This window comes from Volvox carteri, assembly GCF_000143455.1.
Source record: "Volvox carteri f. nagariensis unplaced genomic scaffold VOLCAscaffold_1, whole genome shotgun sequence".
Taxonomy (NCBI): Eukaryota; Viridiplantae; Chlorophyta; class Chlorophyceae; order Chlamydomonadales; family Volvocaceae; genus Volvox; species Volvox carteri.
In genome coordinates, this window is record NW_003307545.1 from 2,562,075 (window position 1) to 2,584,430 (window position 22,356).

Here is a 22,356-nt window from a genome sequence, read left to right on the forward strand (position 1 = left end):
TCTGATACGCAACCTATTCGTCCCGGCTTCGTTCATGGCCTGGTCGCTCGGCTATGCAGCTGTCAATTGCTCCTGGAACCCGTGCAGAAACAATCGCCCAGCGCATTCACGCCATGACAGCAGCTATCAGCTGCATAACCTTCCGGCAGGGTTGGAACCGGCGGAAGCTGTCCTCCGTCGTCGAGTGTTCGCAATTCAGCCACGCAGCGGCTGCCCGTCACGGCAGCTGCCTGACCCGCCGACCGCTGTCGCAGCTAACTGCGATTCATCAACACCGCCGAACGCAACGTCTCCAGAGAAACCCAAAAGAGACCCGTCCCCATCCCCCCTCTCCGTCTCCTCCGGCGGCGTCAGCATGCCGCATGTGCAGCGCCGTGGCAGCAGCAGAAGCGGTGGCAGTAATAGCAGTAGCCGTAAAAGCAGTGGTGGCGGTGGCGGCGGCAGCAGCGGTGGTGAAACCGGAGGAAGGCCGGGGAGCGAAACACACACGCCGATGGATAGGCCCACCCCCGTCGTACACCGATACCCTCCGGAGATATGGGGGCAGCCGTCCGGCCAAATGCCGGAGGTATTGGGGAACTGGACGAGCCAGCACCATGAGCAGGTGCAGCAGAAGAAGCAGCAGCAGCAGGTGCAGGTACCGGCGGGGCAGAGCCACAGCGGCCGAGTGCCAGGCGAGGGACAGGATTGGCAGCAGCAGCAGCAGCAACAGCAACCTTGGCGAAGGCAGCAGCAGCCCCAGCGTTGGCTACAGCCAGAATGGCAGCAGCACCATCACCAGCACCAACAGCAGCCGCGGCAACGTCATCAGCCGCAGCAAATGCATCATCAATACAATCAGCAGCAAAACACACCGGCAGCAGCTCGTGGTCCCGATGCTCTTATGCGCGCCATCATGGAAGCTTCCACAGTACGGCAGCTCTATGTAGTCGTACAAGCCGAGCTGCAGGCCGCCCGCGTCGCTGGTGACGCTGCTTTTGCCGAGGCGGCGGCGGCGGCCTTGGCTCCGTGGACCCCTGCCGCCGCCGCCGCCGCCGCCGCCGCTCCGTCCGACGCCGCGGCGCCGTCACCCGACGGCACAGCTCCTCAGCCGCCGCGCATGCGAGCCATCCACGTGGCGGCAGCGATGGTACGACTGTCAAAGATGCCGTCAAGCCAACGCCACAGCAGCAGCGCTTCCTGCAGCAGCGATGGCATCATCGGCGGCGGCGGCGGTGGCGATTGCGATTACAGGGGCAGCGGCGGCGGCGGCGGCGGCGGCCTGACGGCGCCCACTTTTTCCGCCGCTGCCACGAACTTAATGATGATGCCTGGACATGTCCGCCGCGACGGCGGCGTCGCCGCCGGCGGGGAGGACGGCCTGCCTGATGACGGAATCCAACGGCGGCGGTGTCTCCTGCAGGCTTTGCTCGTACTAGCATGCTCCCAGGCGAGGTTCCTGACTGCGCGTCAGCTGGTCAATGTGATGTGGGCGCTGGGACGAATGGAGGCGGATAAGGCCCTTCATGACGTTGACGTCGATGTCGACGGCGGTAAGGCTGCGGCGGGTGGCGCCGCTGAAGCGACGCAGCCTCCCAGCTTGGGTCAGCTGGAGGCTCTGGTTTCGGAGCTGCTCGGTCAGCCGGTGCAGCTGCGGCGTTTGGAGGTGGAGGTGGAGGAGGTGGAGGAAGCAGAAGAAGTTTGGAGGGAGGCGTCTGAAGCGGAGACGGAGACGGAGGCGCCGCCGCCGCCGCCGCGTGCATGCAAACTAGAGCAAACGAGCTGTCGCGAGCTGGCCAACTTCGCCTGGGCGGCAGCGCAGCTACGGCTGGCGTCGCCGCCGCTGTGGGCGGCGATACGGCAGATAGCGACGGCGCGGTTGCGGTGGCGGCGGCGGCGGCAGGGACGTACTGATCTGGCACCCGCTGGCGCCGCCGCCGCCGCCGCCGCCGCCGCCCCCGCCGATGGTCATCTGCAGTTCAACGCTGCCGACGTCGCCAACCTGTGTTGGGCGCTGGCCCGCGCGCGGCAGCCCCTGAAAGGGGAGCTCGGTCGGGGGCTGGTGCACGCGGCGTTGGAGGTCATGGAGGTGCGGGTCGCAACGGGGGTGAGGAGGGGGGAAAGACGAAACACGAACGAGTGAGGGGGAGGGGGGAGGGAAGAGGATATAGCATTATTATTATTATAATCATCATCTTTATCATCAACATTAACAACGACAACCGTAAAGAATGGTTACTTCGGAAGCTCCTTTTTGTTGTTGCCCCCTCACCTCCTCCTCCTCCCCCTCACCTCCTCCCCCTCACCTCCTCCTCCCCCCCCTCACCCCCTCCCCCTCACCTCCTCCCCCTCACCTCCTCCTCCCCCTCACCTCCTCCTCCCCCTCACCTCCTCCCCCTCACCTCCTCCCCCTCACCTCCTCCCCCTCACCTCCTCCTTCCTCCTCACCTCATCAGGACATCGATGCGGTGTCGCTGTCGAGCGTCATTTGGGGACTGGGCAACCTAACCTCCCAGATGACATTCTCCCACCAACCACCGCAACCACCTGCAGCTCCGCGTCCGTCATCCCACCTTGACGACCATCTTGCCACGTCAGCGGACGATGATGGTGCGTTACGCGGGGGCGGCGGCGGCGACGGCGGCGGCAATGACGGCGAGTACGGCTGGGTCACCCAGCCGGATATGCTGCCGCTGCTGCTGCATCGCGCGGCGCCGAGGTTGGTCTCGGAGCTGTCCCAGCAACGGATGGGGCCCCGGGAGGTTGTGAGTACGGCGTTAGGGCTGGCGGCGGTGGCGGCGGCGGCGAGGAGGAGCAGGATGCCAGCGCTACAGCCGCCGAACCAGCTACTGCAGGTACACACGTTTCAGTTTTACGTAAACCGTCATTAGGACCATCGTACGGCATGTATACGGCATATACGTGTTATCGCATGGAATAATATTATACGGCACGGATAGATAGATCGAGCGCAACCTAGGCTTCACTCGAAATCCACCAAGCCAAGCCGTGAGGTACAAAGCAGCAGTTTGGGTGAGAGGACCTAGTACATTTATACAGGCAGGCGGCTGGCAGAGGTTAAGGTCTGAGTTCTGCTCCCGGCCGACCCGGGTTCAAATCCGCCTGCCGACTCCCCGGGTGTCTGAGGAGTGTTGAAATGGGAGGTGGCCCCCCATCATATGGACGATGTTGGACGTGATAAAATCAACTTGCGAGCTAACCAGGAACCAAGTTGATGCGCCGTTGATCCGCTAGATTTGGTTGGATATCCAACCAAATCTAGCCGTTGGGTTCGGCTGGTGATGAGTTGCCGAACCCAACGAATACATTCTAAAGTCGGATGGGGTGACGGATTAGGGTGCCCCTCTAGCAGGGGAGGGCAGGGACTGCCCCGGGAAAGGGGGCCGCTGGCGAAGTTAACCACCCTGTAACAACATACATACATAATACAACTGTACGAGACCTCTTTCGCGCTTTTACCATCACACCGCCATTTCCAGACTTTCCGACAGCGCACACTGATCGAGGGGAAATAATGCCCAGGGGATCTCCACAGTGTACTGCCGTGCATACGTCCTACCAACTGTCGTACATTGTGTCGTACAATCAGGCCTTGGCGGATTACGTTGCGGCCAACGCCGCGGCCTTCGTCGCTGGCGGCAGCCCGGGTGGCAGCACGGGGGCCGCCGCGGTGGACGGCGGCGCCCCTCCAACGAGGACAGGGGCCTCCGTCCGACCTGTCGACAACTTGGCGACCGTGCTGCTGGCGCTGGTGCGGTGCGTGGAGGCGCCCGTGACCCACGGTGGCGGCGGCGGCGGCGGCGGCGGCGGCGGCGGCGGCGGCGGCGCCAGGGATCCACGGGTCATTCGCTGCGTCGAGCGCGCCCTAGAAGGGGCCGCCAGGCAGGTACGGCACAATACGACGCCGCGGACATCCCGTGGCGTGTGAACAACATCACGGGCACAGCTGGGGGGCCGTCGGCTCGCTTCGTCGACGTCATCGTCGACATCGTCGGGGGCACTTGAGTGATGGTCGGATGGCAGCTAATGCACCCACCGACACCAAGAAGGCTGGCGCCGTAGACAGACAGATAGATACAGTCATACATACATGCATACATGCATACATGCATACATGCATACGTGGCTGCGTTGTGTGTTGGCAGTCTGAGTCGGGGTCGGGAGCACACAAGACTAACCGACTTGTGTTGTGTGCTTCCGACCCTTGCGCTGTGTTTCGGCTTCGGCCCCCGGCTCTCGCGGCCCACAGTGTAATTTAAGTCATAATACATACATGTATACATACATGCAGGTGGTTCGCAATCTTCCGAGGGCTTCTCCGGCGAGTCTCGCAGCCCTGGCTGTAGCGTATTCCAACCGAGCTACAGGCGGAGGTAGCGGCAGAGGCAGCGGTGGCGGCGCCGCCGCTGCTGCTGCTGCCGCCGCTGCCGCCGCCGCTGCCGCCGGGGCGGCGGCAGAGATCACACCTTCGGACGGGGGAGACATGATCGCCGCCAGCAGCTCCGGCCTGCTGCCGCCGCCGCCGTCTCCTGCTGGCCCAGTCGTACCGCCAGTGCGGGCTGCCGTACTGCGCGCCACGCTGCGTGCAGCGCTGCGGCGGCTGGCTGCGCTGCCAGCTCCTTCCCCCCCATCGTCGCCACCGTCACACGACGGCCCCGTCACTGCCGCTGCTGCCGGTGTTTTGGATGCTCGTCACATTAGGGAGATTGTTGCCGTAATGTGGTGGAGTGTTCAGGGTCTAGGTGGCGGAGAGGAGGGGGTGGCGGAGGAGCTTCGTGCGGCGGCGCCGTGGCTGCTGCAGCGAGCGCTGCCGCTGTGCCGGCCCGCGGTGAGCTCGCCGCCTGATCACCTCCCCACCTCATCACCTCATCACCTCCCCACCCAGATGTGGGCGAGGGGGGCGACTAAGGGGGGAAGGGAAATACCGGGTTCGTGTTTTTTTCTGTTTGTTGGGGAATCCCTTTGTTTTGGGACAACCTTTGCTACCTTTGCGCCGCACTTGTAGCCGCATCCGCTGCCGGCGGATGCGTCTCCTGCCCGTCTCAACACACACATACGCACACACACACACACTCTCTCTCCGCACTCAGGAAGTGGCGCTCCTAGCCGCCGCCTACGCCCGCGCCGGCTGCCACCCCCCTGCCCTCATGGCGGCGCTCTCCGCAGCGGCCCGCGCCGCCGCCCCTGAGCTGACCCCCCTGGACCTATCTCAGCTAGCCTGGGCAGCCGCCACCGCCACCGCCACCGCCACCGCCACCGCCACCGCCGCAGCCGGGGCTAGGGCCGGCGGCGGCGGCGGCAGCGCCTGTCCCCCCCGGGACGCTCTGCTGCTGTCGGTGCTGGAGGATCGATGTACGGAGCTGTTGCGAGCAGGCGACTGGTTGCCGGGTCAAGAGCTGGCTGTCGTACTTTGGGCCTTTGCCAAGGTGGGCGGGTGCGGGTGTGTGGGTGCGGGTGTGGGTGTGGACACAGACATACGTGCTTTACAGGCGGTGCGGTTCTTTTATTGTAGTGATATTTATTTTTTCCTCTGACAGGACAGACTGCACAGACGGAGGTCGTATGTGCCACCGTCCTACCACCCAAGTACTATTTTCCGTTGGCCTGGCCTGCCCCGCACAGCGCAGCACAGCACAGCACAGCACTCCTATGGTCTTAATATTTCAGCACAAGCACGCACAGACACACACACACACACAGGCACACAAATGTGTTTTTTGCCCCGTACTCCACCCCAGATCAACCACTATTCGGAGCCGCTGCTAGACGCCGCCGCGGCGGCAGTAATCAAATCCGACCGCGGGCCCCCAGCTGGGGCAGTAGCGACAAATCCCCTTGCAAGGCACCCTCGGCAGCTACTGCAGCCGCTACTGCCGCCGCGGCGGCTACTGCCGCAGGAGCTGGCCATGGTGGCGGCGGCGCTGGGGCAGCTCCGGTACTACGACGTGCAGCTGATGCGGCTGCTGGCTGCACGGGTGGAGGCTGACGTGGAGCAGTACTCGGCCAGGGTGCGGTCGCGCGGGTGTGTGAGAGAGAGAGAGAGAGTGGGGGTGAGGGGGTCGGGGAGAGCGAGAGCTGGGTGGGGTCAGGTCGGGCTGGGGGGGGGGTAAGAAACCCCAAGTTACACCTCTCGAGCTCTCCGAGACCACCCGGACGACACACCACGGCATCGGCGGCGACAGCCTGTGTGCGTGTGTATGTATGTGTGTATGTATGTGTGTGTGTTTTAGTGTAATAGCTAACCTAATCCTACCCTCCAAAACCAATTCCAATCCAAATTAAACCAATCCCAAATCCAAAAATCCCAAATCCTCAGACGCTGGCGTGGACCTTATCCGCCTTCGCCTGTCTCAACAGCCCCCAGCCCGGACTGCTGCATGCCGCCGCCGCCCGCATCCGGCACCTGCTGACGCTGCGGAGCCAACACCAACACCAACACCAACACCAACACAAGCACCAACATAAAACGAAGCAGCGGAAGGCGGCGGCGGAGGAGGAGGAGCAGAAGGAGGACGAAGGGGGGAATGAGGAGGGGGGCGAGGGGGGATCCCCCCTGACGGCTTTTGACGCGGTGACCCTGCTCTGGTCGTTCGGAGTGCTGCAGCATGTGGATCTGGACTGCCTGCAGGGCCTTATACGGTGGGTGGTTACGTGATTGTGCGGTGCGTTGGGGTGTGGGATGTCGTCTGCCGTGTGGGGTGGGGTGTGCGTGTGTATGTGCACATAATCTGTGTATATATTATTTATGAATATAGATTTAGCTGGTGCCCCTCACGTCGTGTGCCCCTCATTTCAAGCTCCCCGGGCATCGCCCGTTCACAGCACATCTTCCTTTCATTCTACGCTTCTGTGCGTGCGTGTATGGATGGATGGATGGATGGGTGGATGTCGATGACTTCCGGGCTGGCTGCAGCATGTACGAGTTGACGCAGGCTCCTCACTCACCCTCCTCACTCACCCTCCTCAGGATCCTGCCAGCCGACCCAGGGGTCTACTCCACCTCTGACCTGTCCCGACTGGGGCTCGCTGACGCCATGCTGCGCGGCGCACTGACTCGCTACCGAACAGGAAAGGCGGATAGCGGTGGTAGCTATGATGGTGGCGGTAGCGGGGGCGGGGGCGGCACTCTTAGGCTGCTGCCGGCGGAACTGGGGGCGGCGGTGCTGCTGTCCGCGGGCTCGCAGCAGTCCCGGGTGTCCGGGTTGCAGCGGGAGGTAGCGGCGACGCTGCGGGGGATGGGCTTGCGACCGAAGGTGGGTTGCTGACTGTTGGCAGTTGGTGTACGACAAGGTTGTTGGATGTGTGGGTGAGGAGCGGAGGTGGGTTTGGGGAGCCGTTGTGCGTCTTTCGTTTCGTTTCGTTTCGAGCATTTTCCGATGTTTTTGATGCCCCGGGGCAATATCTTTGATTCTGTTCTGTTCCCTCTCTGCTTTGCCGGACTCATGTATGTCCCATCCACTGTACGGCGCGCGTGCTATTCTTGTACGGCATCAGTTGGAGGTGGCCATGGGTGTTTTTACGCTGGACCTTCGACTGGACCTTCCTGTGGGCTGGAGATGGGAGGGACAGGGAGGTGTACGGCAACAACGACAAGAGGTACGGCAACAACAACCGACGCGTCAGCAACGCGGTGACGACGTCATCCTCCCGGGTAAACCGCCGGCCGCCTGTGGTGGTGGCGGTGGTGGCGGTGGTGGTGGACGTGCGGGCGGAGTTGAGGGCGACGGAGCGCAACCGGAGGTCGACTTCCCGGTGCTTCCAGGCCGGCGACGGCAATCCCCACATCTCCCAGTCATCCGGATTGCGGTTGAGGTACGTCTTTTATAGCCTTTCCCCTCCCACTTGGCATCACCTGTGATCACGCGCGCCTGTGAACTATTTTTTTTGAAGTCTTTTGCTCGAGTTAAAGATTAGAAAAAGCCCTCCGGCGTGCCTTTCTCCAGTTGCCAGTTCCTGCCTCCAGCTTTTAAATGCGGCTCAGTTCAATACGACCACTGTTCTAGCTCGCGCCTGTCGCTCCTCCTGTCCCCACTTTTCATCAAACCACCACATCCATAACCCGCCCTCGCCCCCACTCGTGAATGCACAACTCAACCCAACACTCAACCCAACACTCAACCCAACACTCAACCCAACACTCAACCCAACACTCAACCCAACACTCAACCCAACACTCAACCCAACACTCAACGCAACACTCAACCCAACACTCAACCCAACACTCGACTCAACAGGTAGATGGCCCCTCCCACTTCTGCGCCAACGTGCCCAATCACGCGCTGGGGGCGACCGTAGCTCGGGACCGGTGCCTCCAGGCGCTGGGGCTGCAGCTGGTGGTGGTGCCGCACTTCGAATGGTACTTGCTGCAGGTGGGCACTGATGTCTGTCTGGTTTGCTATGTTGGGGGGTGTGAGACTGCTCAAGGGTGAAGCGTGAAGGCGCGTGCGGGCCGCGACACGTTTGTGGTTGTGGTTGTGGTTGTGGTTGCCGTGTCTTGACGCTGTCTACTGTGTATTGTGCTGTACTGTACCGAACTAATACTGTACTGCATTAGTAGTGCATTTCCTTGCTCTACCGCATCCCCGTTAATGTCCTTCGGCCTCTTTTTTTGAACTCTTTTTGTGAATCTACTGTGTGGATCGCGTTGAAGAGCCGGGAGGCGAAGAGGACGTACCTCGCCCGCCGCCTGGGGGCGGCGGCAGCGGCACCCCCGCCGGCCCCTCCGCCATCTGACGGGGCAGGTCGCCGCCGCAGCGGCGGCGGCGGCGCCGATGGCGGCGATGATGGCGGCGGAAACCGCGGTGGTTCCTCCGCCCAAACGGGTCGTGCCACTTCTCGCGCGCTCTTCCCAGCCATGACGATCACGACGCATGTAGTACGGCGTTCTGCGGTGCCGGCAACGCCAGTGGTGACCCCGCCGTGAGCCTCTTCCCTCCCCCCACTAGCTGTAGCAGTTTTTCCTTTACATCAGCGTCACTCGCTCGTGGTTCGTCTTCCCCCCCCCCACTAGCAGTAGCAGTAGCAGTAGCGGGGCACCATAACGGCGCGGCTTCATACGGCTCGAGGGCAGTCATGACCGGATCTTTGAGGTCATCCAGGTCCATGTCCAGCCTTCTGCACAGGGCCCGCAAGCAGCCCCACCCGACACACCAAGCGTTACATTCACACAACTGAACTGTCCGATAATGGTCGATAATGGGCTTGTGCCGTTGGGTTTTTTTTGAAGTGAAATGGAGAAGCGCCAGGATGGATACTTTTCTTGGCAAACCTCCTGCCCCCGTAGGCGCGAGAGTGCGCTGGACCCGCGCTGTGGGGCCCCAACCCCACCCCACCCCACCCCACCGATGGGGTTTGGGGTCTCTTATAATATTTTCCCAAAGTGGCCGGATGGCTCCAGGACCATGACATGCACGAGTTTGCCGGCGTAACGGGAAAACCCATCGCGATTAGCAACAACAAATCCAGCTCCACTTACACACAGCCAGACAAGGTGCATCGCAAACGCATTACGGCTGGCTGCATCTCATTTCGCCTCACTATCATGGACGCAGAGCGGTAATCGAAAGACTGGTAGGGGCGAGTTTGGCGGTGTAGATGAAGTAGGGTGCAGCTAATGGCTAATTGCGGGAAATCACGGGAACCACCAGGGATATGGAAGCGCAGACACAAGAACGCTCTATGTAGGCGATATTACCGAAAAGACGGGCACGAAACAGGTAGGCTTGACGTGGGCAGCGTCCCCTCGATTACGACAAACATATTTACATGTATGTTTTTAAAAAAAAAACATGTATGTATACATACATATATATACATACATATGTACGCATGCATGTGCACACCGCACCTCTCCAAACGCACATAGCTGCATAGCTCCAGCCGTACTCGGGGTAAGTTGGGGAGTCATGCTGGAGCTTGAAGTCTCTATCCACACACCAGCTGCTGGCTGGGAGGTGCTCTGCGGTCCATGCGCTGGATCGGATTTGGTCACAATTTGCCCGCAAATACAAAGCCCTGCACAAGACGTCGCGTACACAGACATGGACAAAAACTGAAATGTGAAGTCTTTTTTTGTACTTATCTTACTATCTTTACTTTATCAGATTTGAAGTAAGCAACAACAAGCAAAACTGTATCCCGCAGTAGTGCTGCTGTAATGTGTCCGCTGCGTTTCCCCTAGGACGCGGTCTAAACAGGGTCCAAGTTTGACCATCCCAAGTGCCATCGCACGGGATATCCTGATACCCCAGGCGCTCAGCTGATCAAAGTTTTTGGCAGGGGGATAATGCTGAATTGAGGCTGGCCATGTGGGTCTTATGCCACGAGGACAGACCGACGGACAGGCAGGTGGAAAAATTGGGATATCACTACTGCATCGTGAAGGTCAAGCATAGTTTCTATGCGAAAAAACAATGTTTTTTAGGATTTAGAGGTGATTACGGCCATTCGGGACAGCGCAAGCCATGGATGGAAAGGTTGCGCGGGCACTAGTACGGAAACCAACCGTCATTTTGAGGGAGGTGATCTTGGTTGGCTGGGTACAGGTGCAATATAACATGTAAAGCGTAGGATGTTATATCCGCTGCGAGCGTACCTCGTTTTTGCTGTAACTGTAGTTACCATCAGACTTGATACCTACAGGACAGCCCGGGCTGCAAGTATAGATGAATCAACGAGGAATACAGGCCTTCTTGATGGATGTTTCAATAAGTACTACGACGCAACACCCACTACGTTCGAATCATTTATGTCCGGCATTCCGCCTCAGTGAGTCTTCTCTCGCGTGACACGGGAATACTCTGCGTTCCTTAACCCATCTCTTTCAAACGGTGCTAGGCTGCGGCTCCATCGCGTATGGTGGACACGGAAGAGCTCCAGCATCCCTGTCACAATGTTCACAACAGCAACGTTAGACCGCTTGGACATGCTGGATACACAGTGGGTCAATCTTTGGAGCTCGCCAAGGTGCGAAACAAATGCACTAAACAAACCGGCAGGGGGCGTCGGTACGCAGGTGTCGCAATTACCGGGGCGGCCCTCATGTGGCTGCTGTTTATCTGCCGCTGGTGCAAGCAGCCAACAAAAGCGGCTTAACAAACGAAAACGAGCAGGCTGTCAGAACGGCTGAGGAAAAACTGCAGGCAAGCGTCGCATCTCGCGACCTGCGGAACCCCGCTGGTCGATGTCAGTAGACTTGACTAATCCAAGAACTCACACCATAAGCAAATTCCATCTCACCATATTTCCCCTTTCTCCAGGAGCTGTTCTACAGGATGGAGGCGACGACGGAAGCGTGCCACATGCACATCCTGTTCCTGTACGAAGTTACGAGCGATTCTGCACTTGCGTACCTTACCCCCATCAATGCGCTCCGTAACGCTGCGCTGCTGGCCAGTCAGACGCAGCTCGTCATGATGATTGACGTGGACCTCTGCGTCAGCAACACGCTCGTCCAGTTCGTCTCCGAATCTAAATACATAGATCAGCTTGTCCGCATGTCAAGCAACAGCTTTTGGGTGCTGCCGGCGTGGGACGTCAACAAGCAGCTCCCCCAGGAGCAAATAAATGAGGTGGCGGCGTCCGCTGCGTCAGGTACTACTGCCTCCCTTTCGCCACCTTACACACCCTCATGCTCAGGATTGGATGACATATGGATAGCGACCCATTTAACCCCTTATGGGCTATGAACAGCTCAACTCAGAACGGATTTCTACTACTGCTGTTACTGCTGCTGTTACTGCTACTACTGCTGCTGCTACTGCTACTGCTGCTGCTACTGTTGCTGTTACTGCGGCTGTTACTGCTGCTGGTAGTTGCTACTGCTGCTGCTACTGCTACTAATGATGATGCTACTGCTACTGCTGATGTTAGTTAACTTGCCTGCGTTTGCGTTTTCACGAATACCTTAATCGTAGGCACCAAGATGCAGCTTGTGAAATTGTGGTTGAATGGAAGTTTAAACTGGTTTGGGCAGCACTATTTCCAGCTTGGCCACTCGCCAACAAACTATACACGGTGAGTTCAAAAGAGGCGCACAGAGAGACTAACTGCCTTACCGGCGTTTAGGGGGCCCTTTGCTAAACCAGTACTACTGCCATAGCTGGGACCTCAATCTGGCTGACCCACATGGACGCGTTTGACATCCATCCGCACGGCCGGTTGACCCACGTGGCCCCCTCTCGGCGTACGCACCCACCCACCGCCCAATCCCCCAATCCCAGGTGGCTGATGTCCCGCAGGTCCTACGTCATAGACTACAGCATCGGCTACGAGCCGTGGGGGCTGGTGTCTAGGTGCGTATGTATGTATGCATGTGAGTAGGTAGGTAGGTAAGTAGGCAAGTAGGTAGGTAGGTAGGTAGGTAGGTATAGAACAGGGTTGCGTGAGAGGGGCCAGGTCACAGGGGAAGAGAGGGAGAAAGAGGGAGAGGGAGTCTGGGTTGGCCATTCGCCAGTGCAGCACGTCCATGCTTCCGTTGGGCGCTCTGCATTGAGATGTGGATTTCTACCTACCCTTGTTCCGGGCCGCCCGTGCCTCCTGCACGCCGCAGGGATCGGATGGCTATCGTACCGTACGACGCGAGGTTTCGGGGCTGTTACAACGACAAAATCGCGCATGTGGTGTCACTGCATCATTCCGGCCTATTGTTCAAGGCGCTACCTAACGCCTGGGTAGTGCACCGCCCCCACGCACTCAACCCCGCGGCGGCTATCGCCAAGGCGGTGGTGGGGAGCTCCTTGTCCCAGCACGGAGTCGGAGCCCTCCAGGAGGTGAGGCGCAAGGGGGGGGCTGTGTGTGCGTGGTCTGCCGGGTATGGTGCGACGCAGTAGTGGTATGATAGTCGGGGGGAAGGGGCTCGGGGTTGTCGGGGTTGTCCTCCGTATGTGTGGGGCCTGAATTGGAGCCTTTTGTTGAGGCGGTCCTGATGCTCTTTTCTTGGTGCTGTGGCTGATGTGAGGGTGGGGGTGTCAGAGGGGGCCCTAAGGGTGTTAAGGAAACCGGCAAATGCCCTCTGTTGATGTCTTGTGTTCATGACGCGCCTTTTCTGCGCGCGTGTGCTTTCGCTTGTGTTTGTGCGTGTGGTCGCTGCAGGTTGTACATATGCACGGCAAGAATGCGAGTAAGTTTGAGCACCACAAGGACTGGTCCCACGTGCTCCTAGATGACTCCGTCGTAAGGATGCTGGCCAATCGCTACCGGCCTTTTCCCGGCAAGCAGTACACGTACTGCCGCCGTACGTTGCCGTGGTTCGCGACCAAGACCACCCAAGCGACTGTCGCAACGACGACAACGACGCAACGTAGAGACGAGGAGGTCACATAACGAAACGGTGACGGAGCTGGTGATGGTGAAAAGGTTCCTGCTCTCAGTCTGATTCGCAATTTCCTCCTATTCTCAAGGCTTATTCGCTCTCTCCTCAATTTGGTTGCGCCGACCTTATAAGCCTATGCTAGTGGCACCGCTGCGCTCCTGCGTTGCTGCATTAGCTCTTGTGTCTGGGTCATTAGCACTGGGTTCTATTGCTCCGGCAGTGTGGTAACTCCCTGTGGCCGGGGGAAACTAACCTCGTCCCCATGTGTGCCATGCATGGCACTGTGGGTGCCGTACTTATGCGATAAGCAGCGGATAAGTAAGAGAGCGTTCGAGAGAGAAGAGCGTACGGAAGGGAGCGGGGTACGACGGTAAAATTGTGGGTGTAGGGCAGGTTGGACGGAGGCGTCAGTGTGGTGAACAGCCATAGCAGCAAACATGGAAAGCAGCACAGAAATTTCTGTGCAACAGCCGCATCAGCATCAGTGAACGAGTGAGTAAAGCGAGCGTGGAACGAAGTGACGAGTGCACAATAGACACAATAAACCCATTTAAGAGCTGCGAGATAGCCACCATCGTAATTGGCCTCAGCTATGAAGCTAATGAAGGTTCCGGGTTCGATTCCTGGTCAGACCCCCGACACTGTTCGGGAGGTCTAGGTTTACTAACGCTGCTGAGGTGTGGAGATGAGGTCTAGTTGATGGACTGAGTCTCGCATGGTGGTGATGGCTGATCTGTCTCTACGGATGTCGGGTGACTGGATGAGGAGGGGTCTAGTTGGCAGGACCCAAACCACCGTCGGTTGTACGGTGTACTCAACTATCAATATATATAGTCCATGGCCCCCCTCAGGCTTTGACGGAAACCCCCCGCACTCGTGCGGCACTTGTAACTTATAACTTGAAGCTAACGGTTATCGGGCTAGACTGCTTGGTTGAAGGGCTTGGCTGACCCATGGGTCACCCAGGGGGATATCTGCCGTGGGCCGTTGTCCGCATGTCCATGGACATACGATAACACAATACACAATACACGAAGCATGACTTTTTGCATATTACTCTTCGCTATGCGTTTTTCCGTATGCGATTTTTCCTCTTAAGACGCATAGCAGCGGAAGCAGTAGCGGTGGCAGTGATGAGAATGTAAGACAGAAGCTTGAAGTCCATCTCTTTCGTGCCCGCGCACAAGAAGCAATCCCTACTCCCTGTCATGTGCGTTAGGTTGGGTCACCCTGCCCGCAACAGTGCCTGCGGTGTGGCACCACGGCATTTCGTGTACACATGCATTCACGTGAGTCTGTGTGCATGTCCATGTCCTTGTTTCCTGAACGAATATTGTATAGCAGTGGATGATACTCGTAACCTCCTCATCCTCTCTGTAATTCAAGTGTCGTCGCCTGCTCTGCAAACGCGGGAAATCCAGCTTTAATTAAATGCAGCCAGCTGAGTTCCTCTTAGCTTGTTCCTTCGCACTTGTTTCTCGTCTACGTGACAGGGAGCTCTTGCGCGCTGCTGGCTTTCCTCTGTCTGCGCAGCGTGCACAGATGTGGATGCAGATTAGCCATGTGCACAGCTGCGCTATGGCTACGCAGCTGCAACCATCACGCACATGGCATTGCGACGTTTCGTTCTCGAGGAGGCGGGTGGTGGTGGGCCGCCTCCTAAACGGGCCAGGTGCAGGTGGCCTCCAATTTGGGGAAAACCCCAGAAGTAGAATGAGAGTGATTGTGCGCGGGCTTTTTCTTGTGATCACTTCATTGTGTGGAGCTGGTTCTTGTTGGAGCTGGTTCTAGTAAGCCAGTGATTCTGCAAGAGACTTCCCTAACCTGGCTCTACACAACGGACTACGGCCAAGCTGCTGTGGCCACCTTCTCCACCTTTTCACTCGTGTCCTCTGGTAGATGGCACAGCTGTAAACTACGTGGCCAACGTGCCAAGTGGGACATGTGCCAACTCCCAACAAACGGTCAACCGTGAATCAACGGCAGATGCGGCTGCGTCCAGACATCGGCAAAAGGAGTATTCCTGGTTTTGGGAACGGGTCCATAGCACGGTCATGGCTCGTGACCGCATCATTGACTGCCGGCTCCGGCCGTCGGGGGTCCCTTCGGGCTGCAGAGGAGCTTTCGTATGGGATGGTTGGTGGATGGTCCTCTATTTCTGCAAAAGCGGGTCGGCTTCGGGAACTCTATTTTCGTTTTCGGGAGTTTCGTTTTCGGTACGACCCGAAGTGCCCGAAGCGTTTGCCGATGTCTGACCGAAGCGACCAGTTACCGACTACAGGTTTGGTAAGGTAACCGGCTGCTTGTGACAAGCAAGGATATAATCCGAATCATCTCCATAAAGGCACTGGCGATAAGTACCGAGGAGAAATTGACTCCCGAAGGCATCGAATAGCAGCTTGTCGCCAGGCTTGCGGCGGCACACGATTCTATAAAAGCCAACCTTGGATCCCATGGATACATACATCTGGATGTATGGAGGGGTATATGGAGGGAGGGAGAGTAACCGACATTTCAAGATAACGACTCGGTAACCGAGCAGTAAGGTTACCGGTACCGATCCCCACTGGCGATGGTTGCTAGGTCGTTAGATCGTTATGTCGGTTACCCTACCGGCCAGGTACCGAAGGCTGGCGTCTTACCTTTCAGCCCCATTCGTAGATCAGTGCAATGAGCTTACTTCTTAAGTAAATTAGGAATTGTCGTCCGTTTACGTGTCACTATACTCTGGGTACGGGATGTACGGATATAGTCAGCTTAGCCCAGACTGCGCTGAGTTCGAGAATTTGCTTTAGCATTGAATGCCCAGAACGGTATTTGAGCAGTCCTTACCTGTAGTACTGGAATTTTAAACCTCGCTAAGTCAAACATTTGCGAAATTTGACAAGACGCATGACAACCATTTATCCACAATAAATATTATGTAAGTTTGTACTGTGATTTGCGCCCGTCTTGGGCTTCACTTCCCGGATGCCGGGCGAAGCAGAGGAGGGTAGCGCCAAAAGCCCTCCACAGCAGTCTCTTAAGCTTGGACTCTACCTTGGATTACAGGTAAATGCGTGAGGGGTCTGGAATCGGCCTCAAGCTGACCCTGCGAGATGCACATGTAGCTACGGATGTATCTCCAAGGGCGCCATTCCATGCTTACTGCATCTTGTAGAACGCGAGCAGTGCCCGAGCTCACCTAGCTGTAAAGCCACAGCATGGCAGCCCCGGTGGGCAGGGGCCTGGTCTGGGAGCACCAGCGCTTCGTGTCCGCCCGGGCCTTCCCCGCGCTCGATCTGCCAATGCAGGTGAGCTGCGAGGCGTCCACCACACACATACCCGCAATCACGACATTCCAATTGCTATTTTACGTCGAATAGTGTCAAGATGCTCGGGGTCCTCCAGTACAGTCGGGGTTTCGCGACGCATTGCGGGGCGACGATGGATGGGTGTCGGTCCGGTCGGGCGCCAACGCAAAAGGTTCTTCATATGGCCATAATGCTCTATTCCTAGGCACGGTGGGCCACTGCCCATCTCAGCATGGATTTGAAATGCAGTCATAAAGCGGTTTCCGTCAGCACGGCGAAAAAGCTCCCTCTCTCTCTTTCTCCCTCTTTTCTTCGGATGCTGCGCGCCGTACCCTCGAGTACTCGGGACTAAAACGGCGGGACCACGTGACTCTAGTCCTAAGGTCATTTCGAGTTTCGGTTTTCCCCATGCTCCCCATCAGGCCATCATCCCCACCACCTTGCCAACCCCGTCCTCCTCCTCCCTCACCTCCCCCCTCACCTCCTCCCTAACCGACTTCCGAACCAGATGGCATGTCAAAACCGTCAGCAGGCATCGGCCCAGGCGTCCACGGCGCCTCCTCCCTAATCACGAAAAGGTCGCGGCCGCCCGTAGCGGCTGCATGGCCCGCCACCACATCAGCAGCGGAAGCCGCCACGACGGCAGCGGCGGCAGCTGCAGAGCCCTCCCCAGGCACTGCGCCCAGCGGAGGCCTGGACGGCAGCCCTACCGGGAACCCAAACTTAACGGGCGCAGCAACATTACCGTCGACAACAGCAGCAGCAGCAACAACAACAGCAGCTGCAGCAGCAACAGCAGCAACAACCATAGGGCTGGAAGCCAAGTACGACTTCTCAAGCGCACCCAGGTACGGCACGGTACGGTATGGGCAACCGCTCCACCTTCATCGAGCGATTTTCTCTCCGGATGAAGAGGAGGGATGTTCCCCTCACACGTGTTGAGGGATGTGTTCTTGGGGGTTGTGTGTGTTGAACGTCACCCGGAGTGAGACCTTGGGCGACCTGCCAGGCGGTTGAGCGGGGTTGACGGCGGACGGGCAGAGTGGGAGAGAGGAGGGAAAGCGCGGATGCGCAAAGCAGCACCTTAGCTTTTGGGAGGAAAGGGTGGTGGTGGTGGTGATGGTGGATGTGGTGGTAGCTGAGAGCTTCTGTCTTGTGAGCTATGTGTGTGTGGGGTTCTAATCTGCAGAGGTAGAGCTGATAATGATAATTATTATTTTTGTACATGATTGGAATTGCGTCATTGGATTATTATGACTTAAAAAAGCTTTCTTACCTTCTTGTCAAGTGAGGGAGGCCAGGCCGCCAGCAGGGCAGGTGGTGGTGTGGGGGAATCCCGGTGGCTCTTAACGGCGTCCAGCCAGCCAGCCAGCCAGCAAAACTCCATCCATCTGGGAAGCTAAGCTAAGCTCGGGGGTCAGCTGGGAATCAAACACGGCGAGCAGCTATAGGGCTGCGGGGCGCCATGTCCAGCAAGATTCGCGACAAGAGTCGCAACACGGCGGGCTAGGGGGCAAAAAGACGAACCACGAGCGAGTGAAGCTGCTAGGGGGGAAGGGCAGCCCCTGGGGGGGGTGAGGGCCTTCTAGGGGGGATGATGTGGGATCCTGAGGTGGCATAGAGGGGGGGAGAGAGAGACAGAGGCAGAGGCAGGGGGGAGGCGGGAAAATGTGAGGGCATGGTGGGTAGTAGGCGGAGGGCTGTTTGGAAAGGGCTCTGATAAGGGCTCGTGTGTGTGTTTTGTCGCTTCCGGGCCTGTCGCCTCCTCGCCTCCTGCCCCCCCGGGCTGCACAGGAGTGTTAGACACCGGTCATCCTTCAGCGGCCACAGCAGTTCATCCGCTACTGCCGCTACTGCCCCTGGACGTCCCGGTCTCACGGCGGGAGCCATTGGAACTGGTTCCGGAGCGAAGTCCCCCGGTACGAGGGAAACGGGCCCTGGCAGCCAGCCGCCGCTGCCGCCGGCGCCACTGCATAACCAGGTTGTAGTACAACAGCAGCAGCAGCAGGGTCCGGTGGCAACGATGACGCGGACGGCGGTGGGTGGTGGTGGTGGCGGTGGTGGTGGTGGTATGGACAGGCGGCAGGTATGGGTTGAGGACGCGGAGACGCAGGCCAATGTACGGAAATGGCTAAAAGTACTCCAGGTGAGTGGCTGGGTGAGTTGGGGCTAGTGTTGTATGTGTGTGTATGTCGTTACAGGGTGGTTAAGCTTCACCAGCGGCCCCCTTTTGTGTGTGTGTGTGTGACGATGCTGCAAAGACGGGTGGTTGCGTGGGTTTGGGGTTTGGGAAGACATCAGGTGGGGCCGTTGGCGATGTCCTGTGTTTATTCATACCCTGGATTTTTTTCAGTTGCCCAAAAGTATAACCCACTCCATACATACATACATACATACATACATACATACATACATACATATATACATATATACATACATACATACATACACACATACACACATACATACAGGAGTTCAAGACGTTACCCCGGGACTCCCTGGAGTTCGTGTACCTGTGCAACGCCCGCCCCGAGCTGTCTAACCGCAACCCGTACAACTTGAAGCTTGTCCAGCACGCGGAGCTGAAGAGCTCACCCGCCTCGCGGGACGACTACTACACCGTATCTGCGCAGGTAGGCACTGGCGTGGTGGGGTGCTGCAGGGTGTTGTGGGGTGTTGCGCTAGGGGGTAGCAGAGAGGGATTTGAGGGGGGAGAGAGAAGAACCTGCCGAGTGGGATAGAAGTGGTGGATAGAAGGAAACGAACAGGACGAGGGGCTTTTCGTCGGCCATTGCGTATTTGACCTTCTTGCATGTATGTATGTATATATGTATGTATGTATGTACGTATGCATGTATGCGACTCTCCCCTCCCCTCCTCCCCCCCACCACATATGCATATAATGTGTAATATAAATATATATTATGTAATATATATACATAATATATTATACACACGCACACAGACCTACATACACACACCTACTCGTGCACATGCAGGGCGTGACCCACTTCCTGGCCGGCGTGGGCGACTTTGTCACCCTGGAGCAGTTTGAGCGCGAGTACTACCTGTACCGGCAGCTGCTGCGGTTCCGAATGTTCTCTCAGTACCGCCTGTGGAAGAGCTTCAGAGTGGGTGGCGGGGTGAAGGGGGGGGGGAGGGGGGGTGGTGGTGGGTGGGCGGGTGGGTGGGTGGGAATCACGTGTGAGAAAGTGGGAAGTGAAGTGAAGTGTCACGGTGGTGTGGGTCCGAGAGGTCCGAATTCTGCTGTAGAGGAGGAGGAGAGAGAGGCAGGAGAGGAGGGGGGAGAGACAGGAGAGGAGGGGAAAAGGAGGGGGGAGGGGAAGGGGGAGGGAAGGGGGAGAGGAGCGGGGAGGGTTAGGGTTTGGCACCACATGAATGGGGACAAGTATGGGGACTGCGAACTGAAATCCAGTGTCCGAAACTGCCCCTGGTAAGTTCGAAGCGGTGCGCAGGATGTCACCGACCCGTGGGTCCGGAAGTGAAGGGTGGTGGGGTGGTGGGTGGTTGCATGTCATCATCTGAGCAGTGGCCACCAGCAGTGGTCCGGCAGCACCCCACCAGCAGTCGGAAAAGACTCGCCTCGGCAGCGGCGGGGTGACATCAGTCGCGTCAAGTCGAGGAATGCGAAGGGTTGCGGGGTGCGGGGAGCGGCTGCTCTGGCTGAATCCCCAGCTGTTTCCTATGCACCGCCCTCACACTCACACTCACCCCCTCCTTCGCCACTCCACTACCAGCTTCCTCTGCTGTGCCGCCCCAGTCATTGTCCCCACCCACCACATCGGTATATAATACCTACCTACCTACCTACCTACCTACCTAACTGCCTCTACCTCTGTCTCTCTCTCTCTCCCTCCTCCCGCAACTCCTCCGTCTCCCCCACCCCTGTCGGGCAGCTGTGGCGCCGGTTCGTGAGCACCCGCAAGGCCCGTAGCGCCAAGACCGTGCTGCAGAACAGCCTGTTCACACTGAACCCCGTGTTCAGCCTGGCGCTGGTGCGACTGCGGAAGGTAAGCTGGGTAGCTGCGGGTCGGCGGTGGCGGGTGGTGGGGGTGGGCGTGGCGGGGGTGGGGTTGGGGGTGACTTAGGGTTTATCTTGGTGGCGAGTGGTGGTGGTGGTGGGAATGGAGGCGTAGCGGGCTAGCAACGGGCGGTAAGCGGTGTTGTATGTCTGGAAGGGGGAAAGGAGAGGGAGAGGGGGAAGGTGGGATTTGTAGGGGTGGGTACTCATAGCCGCGAAGAGCCGTGTGTTTTTTCAAACCCTGCCGTACGACGTGTGCCCGTGGCGCGCAGTAGACGGGCATTTGATGCTTCTTTCTTCGTGTTTTTTTTTAATCCGAAACCATACCGTACTTGCTCGCGCAATTTCCGTACATGTCGTACAGTCTTGCCAGGAGTTGCATGAGCTTCGTCTTCACGCAGTAGAACGAGACCGCCTTTACACGTTGCCGGAGCTGGTATCTCTGCACGAGGCGCGGAGGGAGGAGACGAGGGAAGCCTTGGAGAAGCTGGAGCAAGACATCCTCCAGCAGGCGCAGGTGCGGAGGGGGGGCCGCCGGGATGTGTTTGCATGCGTCTCTGTGTGTGTGGGGTGAGTGGGTGCGGGTGGGTGTATTTATCTATGTATGATTTTGTTACAGGGTGGTATAGCTTCATCAGCGGCCCTCTTTCCCGAGGCAGTTCCCTGCTCTCCCCTGCAAGAGGGGCACTCTAATCCATTCACCCCATCCGACTTCAGAATATATTCGTTGGGTTCAGCAACTCACCACCAGCATCCAACCATATCTAGCGGATCAACGGCGCATCAACTTAGTTCCAGGTTGATTTATTCACGTCCTACACCGTCCACAAGATGGGGGACCACCTCCCAATTCATCACCTCTCACTGACAGAGGGTTCTGCAGGCGGATTTGAACCCGGAACCTCCGGGAGCAGAAGTCAGGCCTTAACTTCTGCCAGCCACCTGCCATATTTATATTTGTATGTACACAGTGTAAAATCTGTTCTTTTATTTTATTTCTCGTACAGATAGGCACCGTGGGGGGCGGGCGCCACGCGTCTTTATACAGACGAGGCGATATACTGTGTATGGCGAAAAGGCGGGAACCAACAACCGCCAAATCGCTCACACTAGCCGTACATGAAGGCACAGCGGGTTAGCGGCACGGATGCGCCGATCACAACCTTGGCAAACCTTGGCAAGCATATTACATAATAAGAACATTGAGCTCTGATCTGGGCGACCTGTACCACGCAGGAGGCATGTGCTGCAGCCAGGCATTTAATGGAGATGCAGCTCATGGGGGGCAACTTCACGAAGGTGGGTGCCGCCGCCGCCGCCACCGCCGGCACGACGGCGGGGCTCGAATGGTCCGGCGGCGGTCCGGCGGCGGCGGCGGCGGGGTTCGGCAGCTCCGGAACCGGGCCTTGGACGGGTTTGGGAGCATCGGCCCCAGCGGTCGCAACCGAGCCTGACGCCACCAGCATTGCCGTCGGTACCGTTGCCGGTAGTGGCGGCGGCTACGCGCCATCGGTGCTGTCGTACACTGTCGACACGTCGGCCGGCAGCAGCGGCGGTGGCGGCGGCGAGTTTGGATACGCGCTGAGCGCCGCGCGGAGGTCGTACAAGCGCCGTATTCATGCGTTTGTACGGCTAATGGATTACATGATTTGCGAGGCCCTCCACGAGCTGCTGATGGACTCCACCGCGGATTTGTTAGAGGCGCTCAG

General features: G+C 58.3%; 3 protein-coding genes across 3 annotated transcripts in view; all 3 read left to right on the forward strand.

Moving 5' to 3' along the window:
* Window positions 1–883: 883 nt before the first annotated feature.
* On the forward strand, window positions 884–8,923 carry VOLCADRAFT_127357 (uncharacterized protein; the record flags this gene model as incomplete). Its single annotated transcript, XM_002945730.1, has 12 exons — window positions 884–1,129; window positions 1,403–2,068; window positions 2,436–2,834; window positions 3,590–3,886; window positions 4,292–4,828; window positions 5,091–5,426; window positions 5,898–6,008; window positions 6,365–6,639; window positions 6,968–7,253; window positions 7,495–7,812; window positions 8,235–8,369; window positions 8,558–8,923. The coding sequence occupies 12 exons, from the start codon at window positions 884–886 to the stop codon at window positions 8,921–8,923; spliced, it is 3,972 nt and encodes a 1,323-aa protein (XP_002945776.1).
* A 1,796-nt stretch (window positions 8,924–10,719) lies between these two features.
* On the forward strand, window positions 10,720–13,323 carry invC (uncharacterized protein; the record flags this gene model as incomplete). The annotated part of the gene is made up of 8 exons (XM_002945731.1): window positions 10,720–10,767; window positions 10,837–10,938; window positions 11,015–11,141; window positions 11,259–11,592; window positions 11,916–12,015; window positions 12,222–12,293; window positions 12,551–12,770; window positions 13,093–13,323. Exons 1-8 carry the CDS (start codon window positions 10,748–10,750, stop codon window positions 13,321–13,323), a joined length of 1,206 nt encoding a protein of 401 aa, XP_002945777.1. The 5' UTR covers window positions 10,720–10,747.
* Window positions 13,324–16,515: 3,192 nt separating this feature from the next.
* Window positions 16,516–22,356, forward strand: part of VOLCADRAFT_102747 (dynein heavy chain 3) — a gene marked incomplete at its 5' end in the record, with an annotated part of 70,080 nt that continues 64,239 nt past the window's right edge. Inside the window, 9 exons of the mRNA XM_002945732.1 lie at window positions 16,516–16,605; window positions 17,114–17,129; window positions 18,400–18,524; window positions 18,587–18,751; window positions 19,077–19,238; window positions 19,605–19,736; window positions 20,523–20,636; window positions 21,012–21,164; window positions 21,884–22,273. Of these exons, the coding sequence (XP_002945778.1) occupies window positions 16,516–16,605; window positions 17,114–17,129; window positions 18,400–18,524; window positions 18,587–18,751; window positions 19,077–19,238; window positions 19,605–19,736; window positions 20,523–20,636; window positions 21,012–21,164; window positions 21,884–22,273 (1,347 nt within the window). The remainder of the gene's footprint in view (window positions 16,606–17,113; window positions 17,130–18,399; window positions 18,525–18,586; window positions 18,752–19,076; window positions 19,239–19,604; window positions 19,737–20,522; window positions 20,637–21,011; window positions 21,165–21,883; window positions 22,274–22,356) is intronic.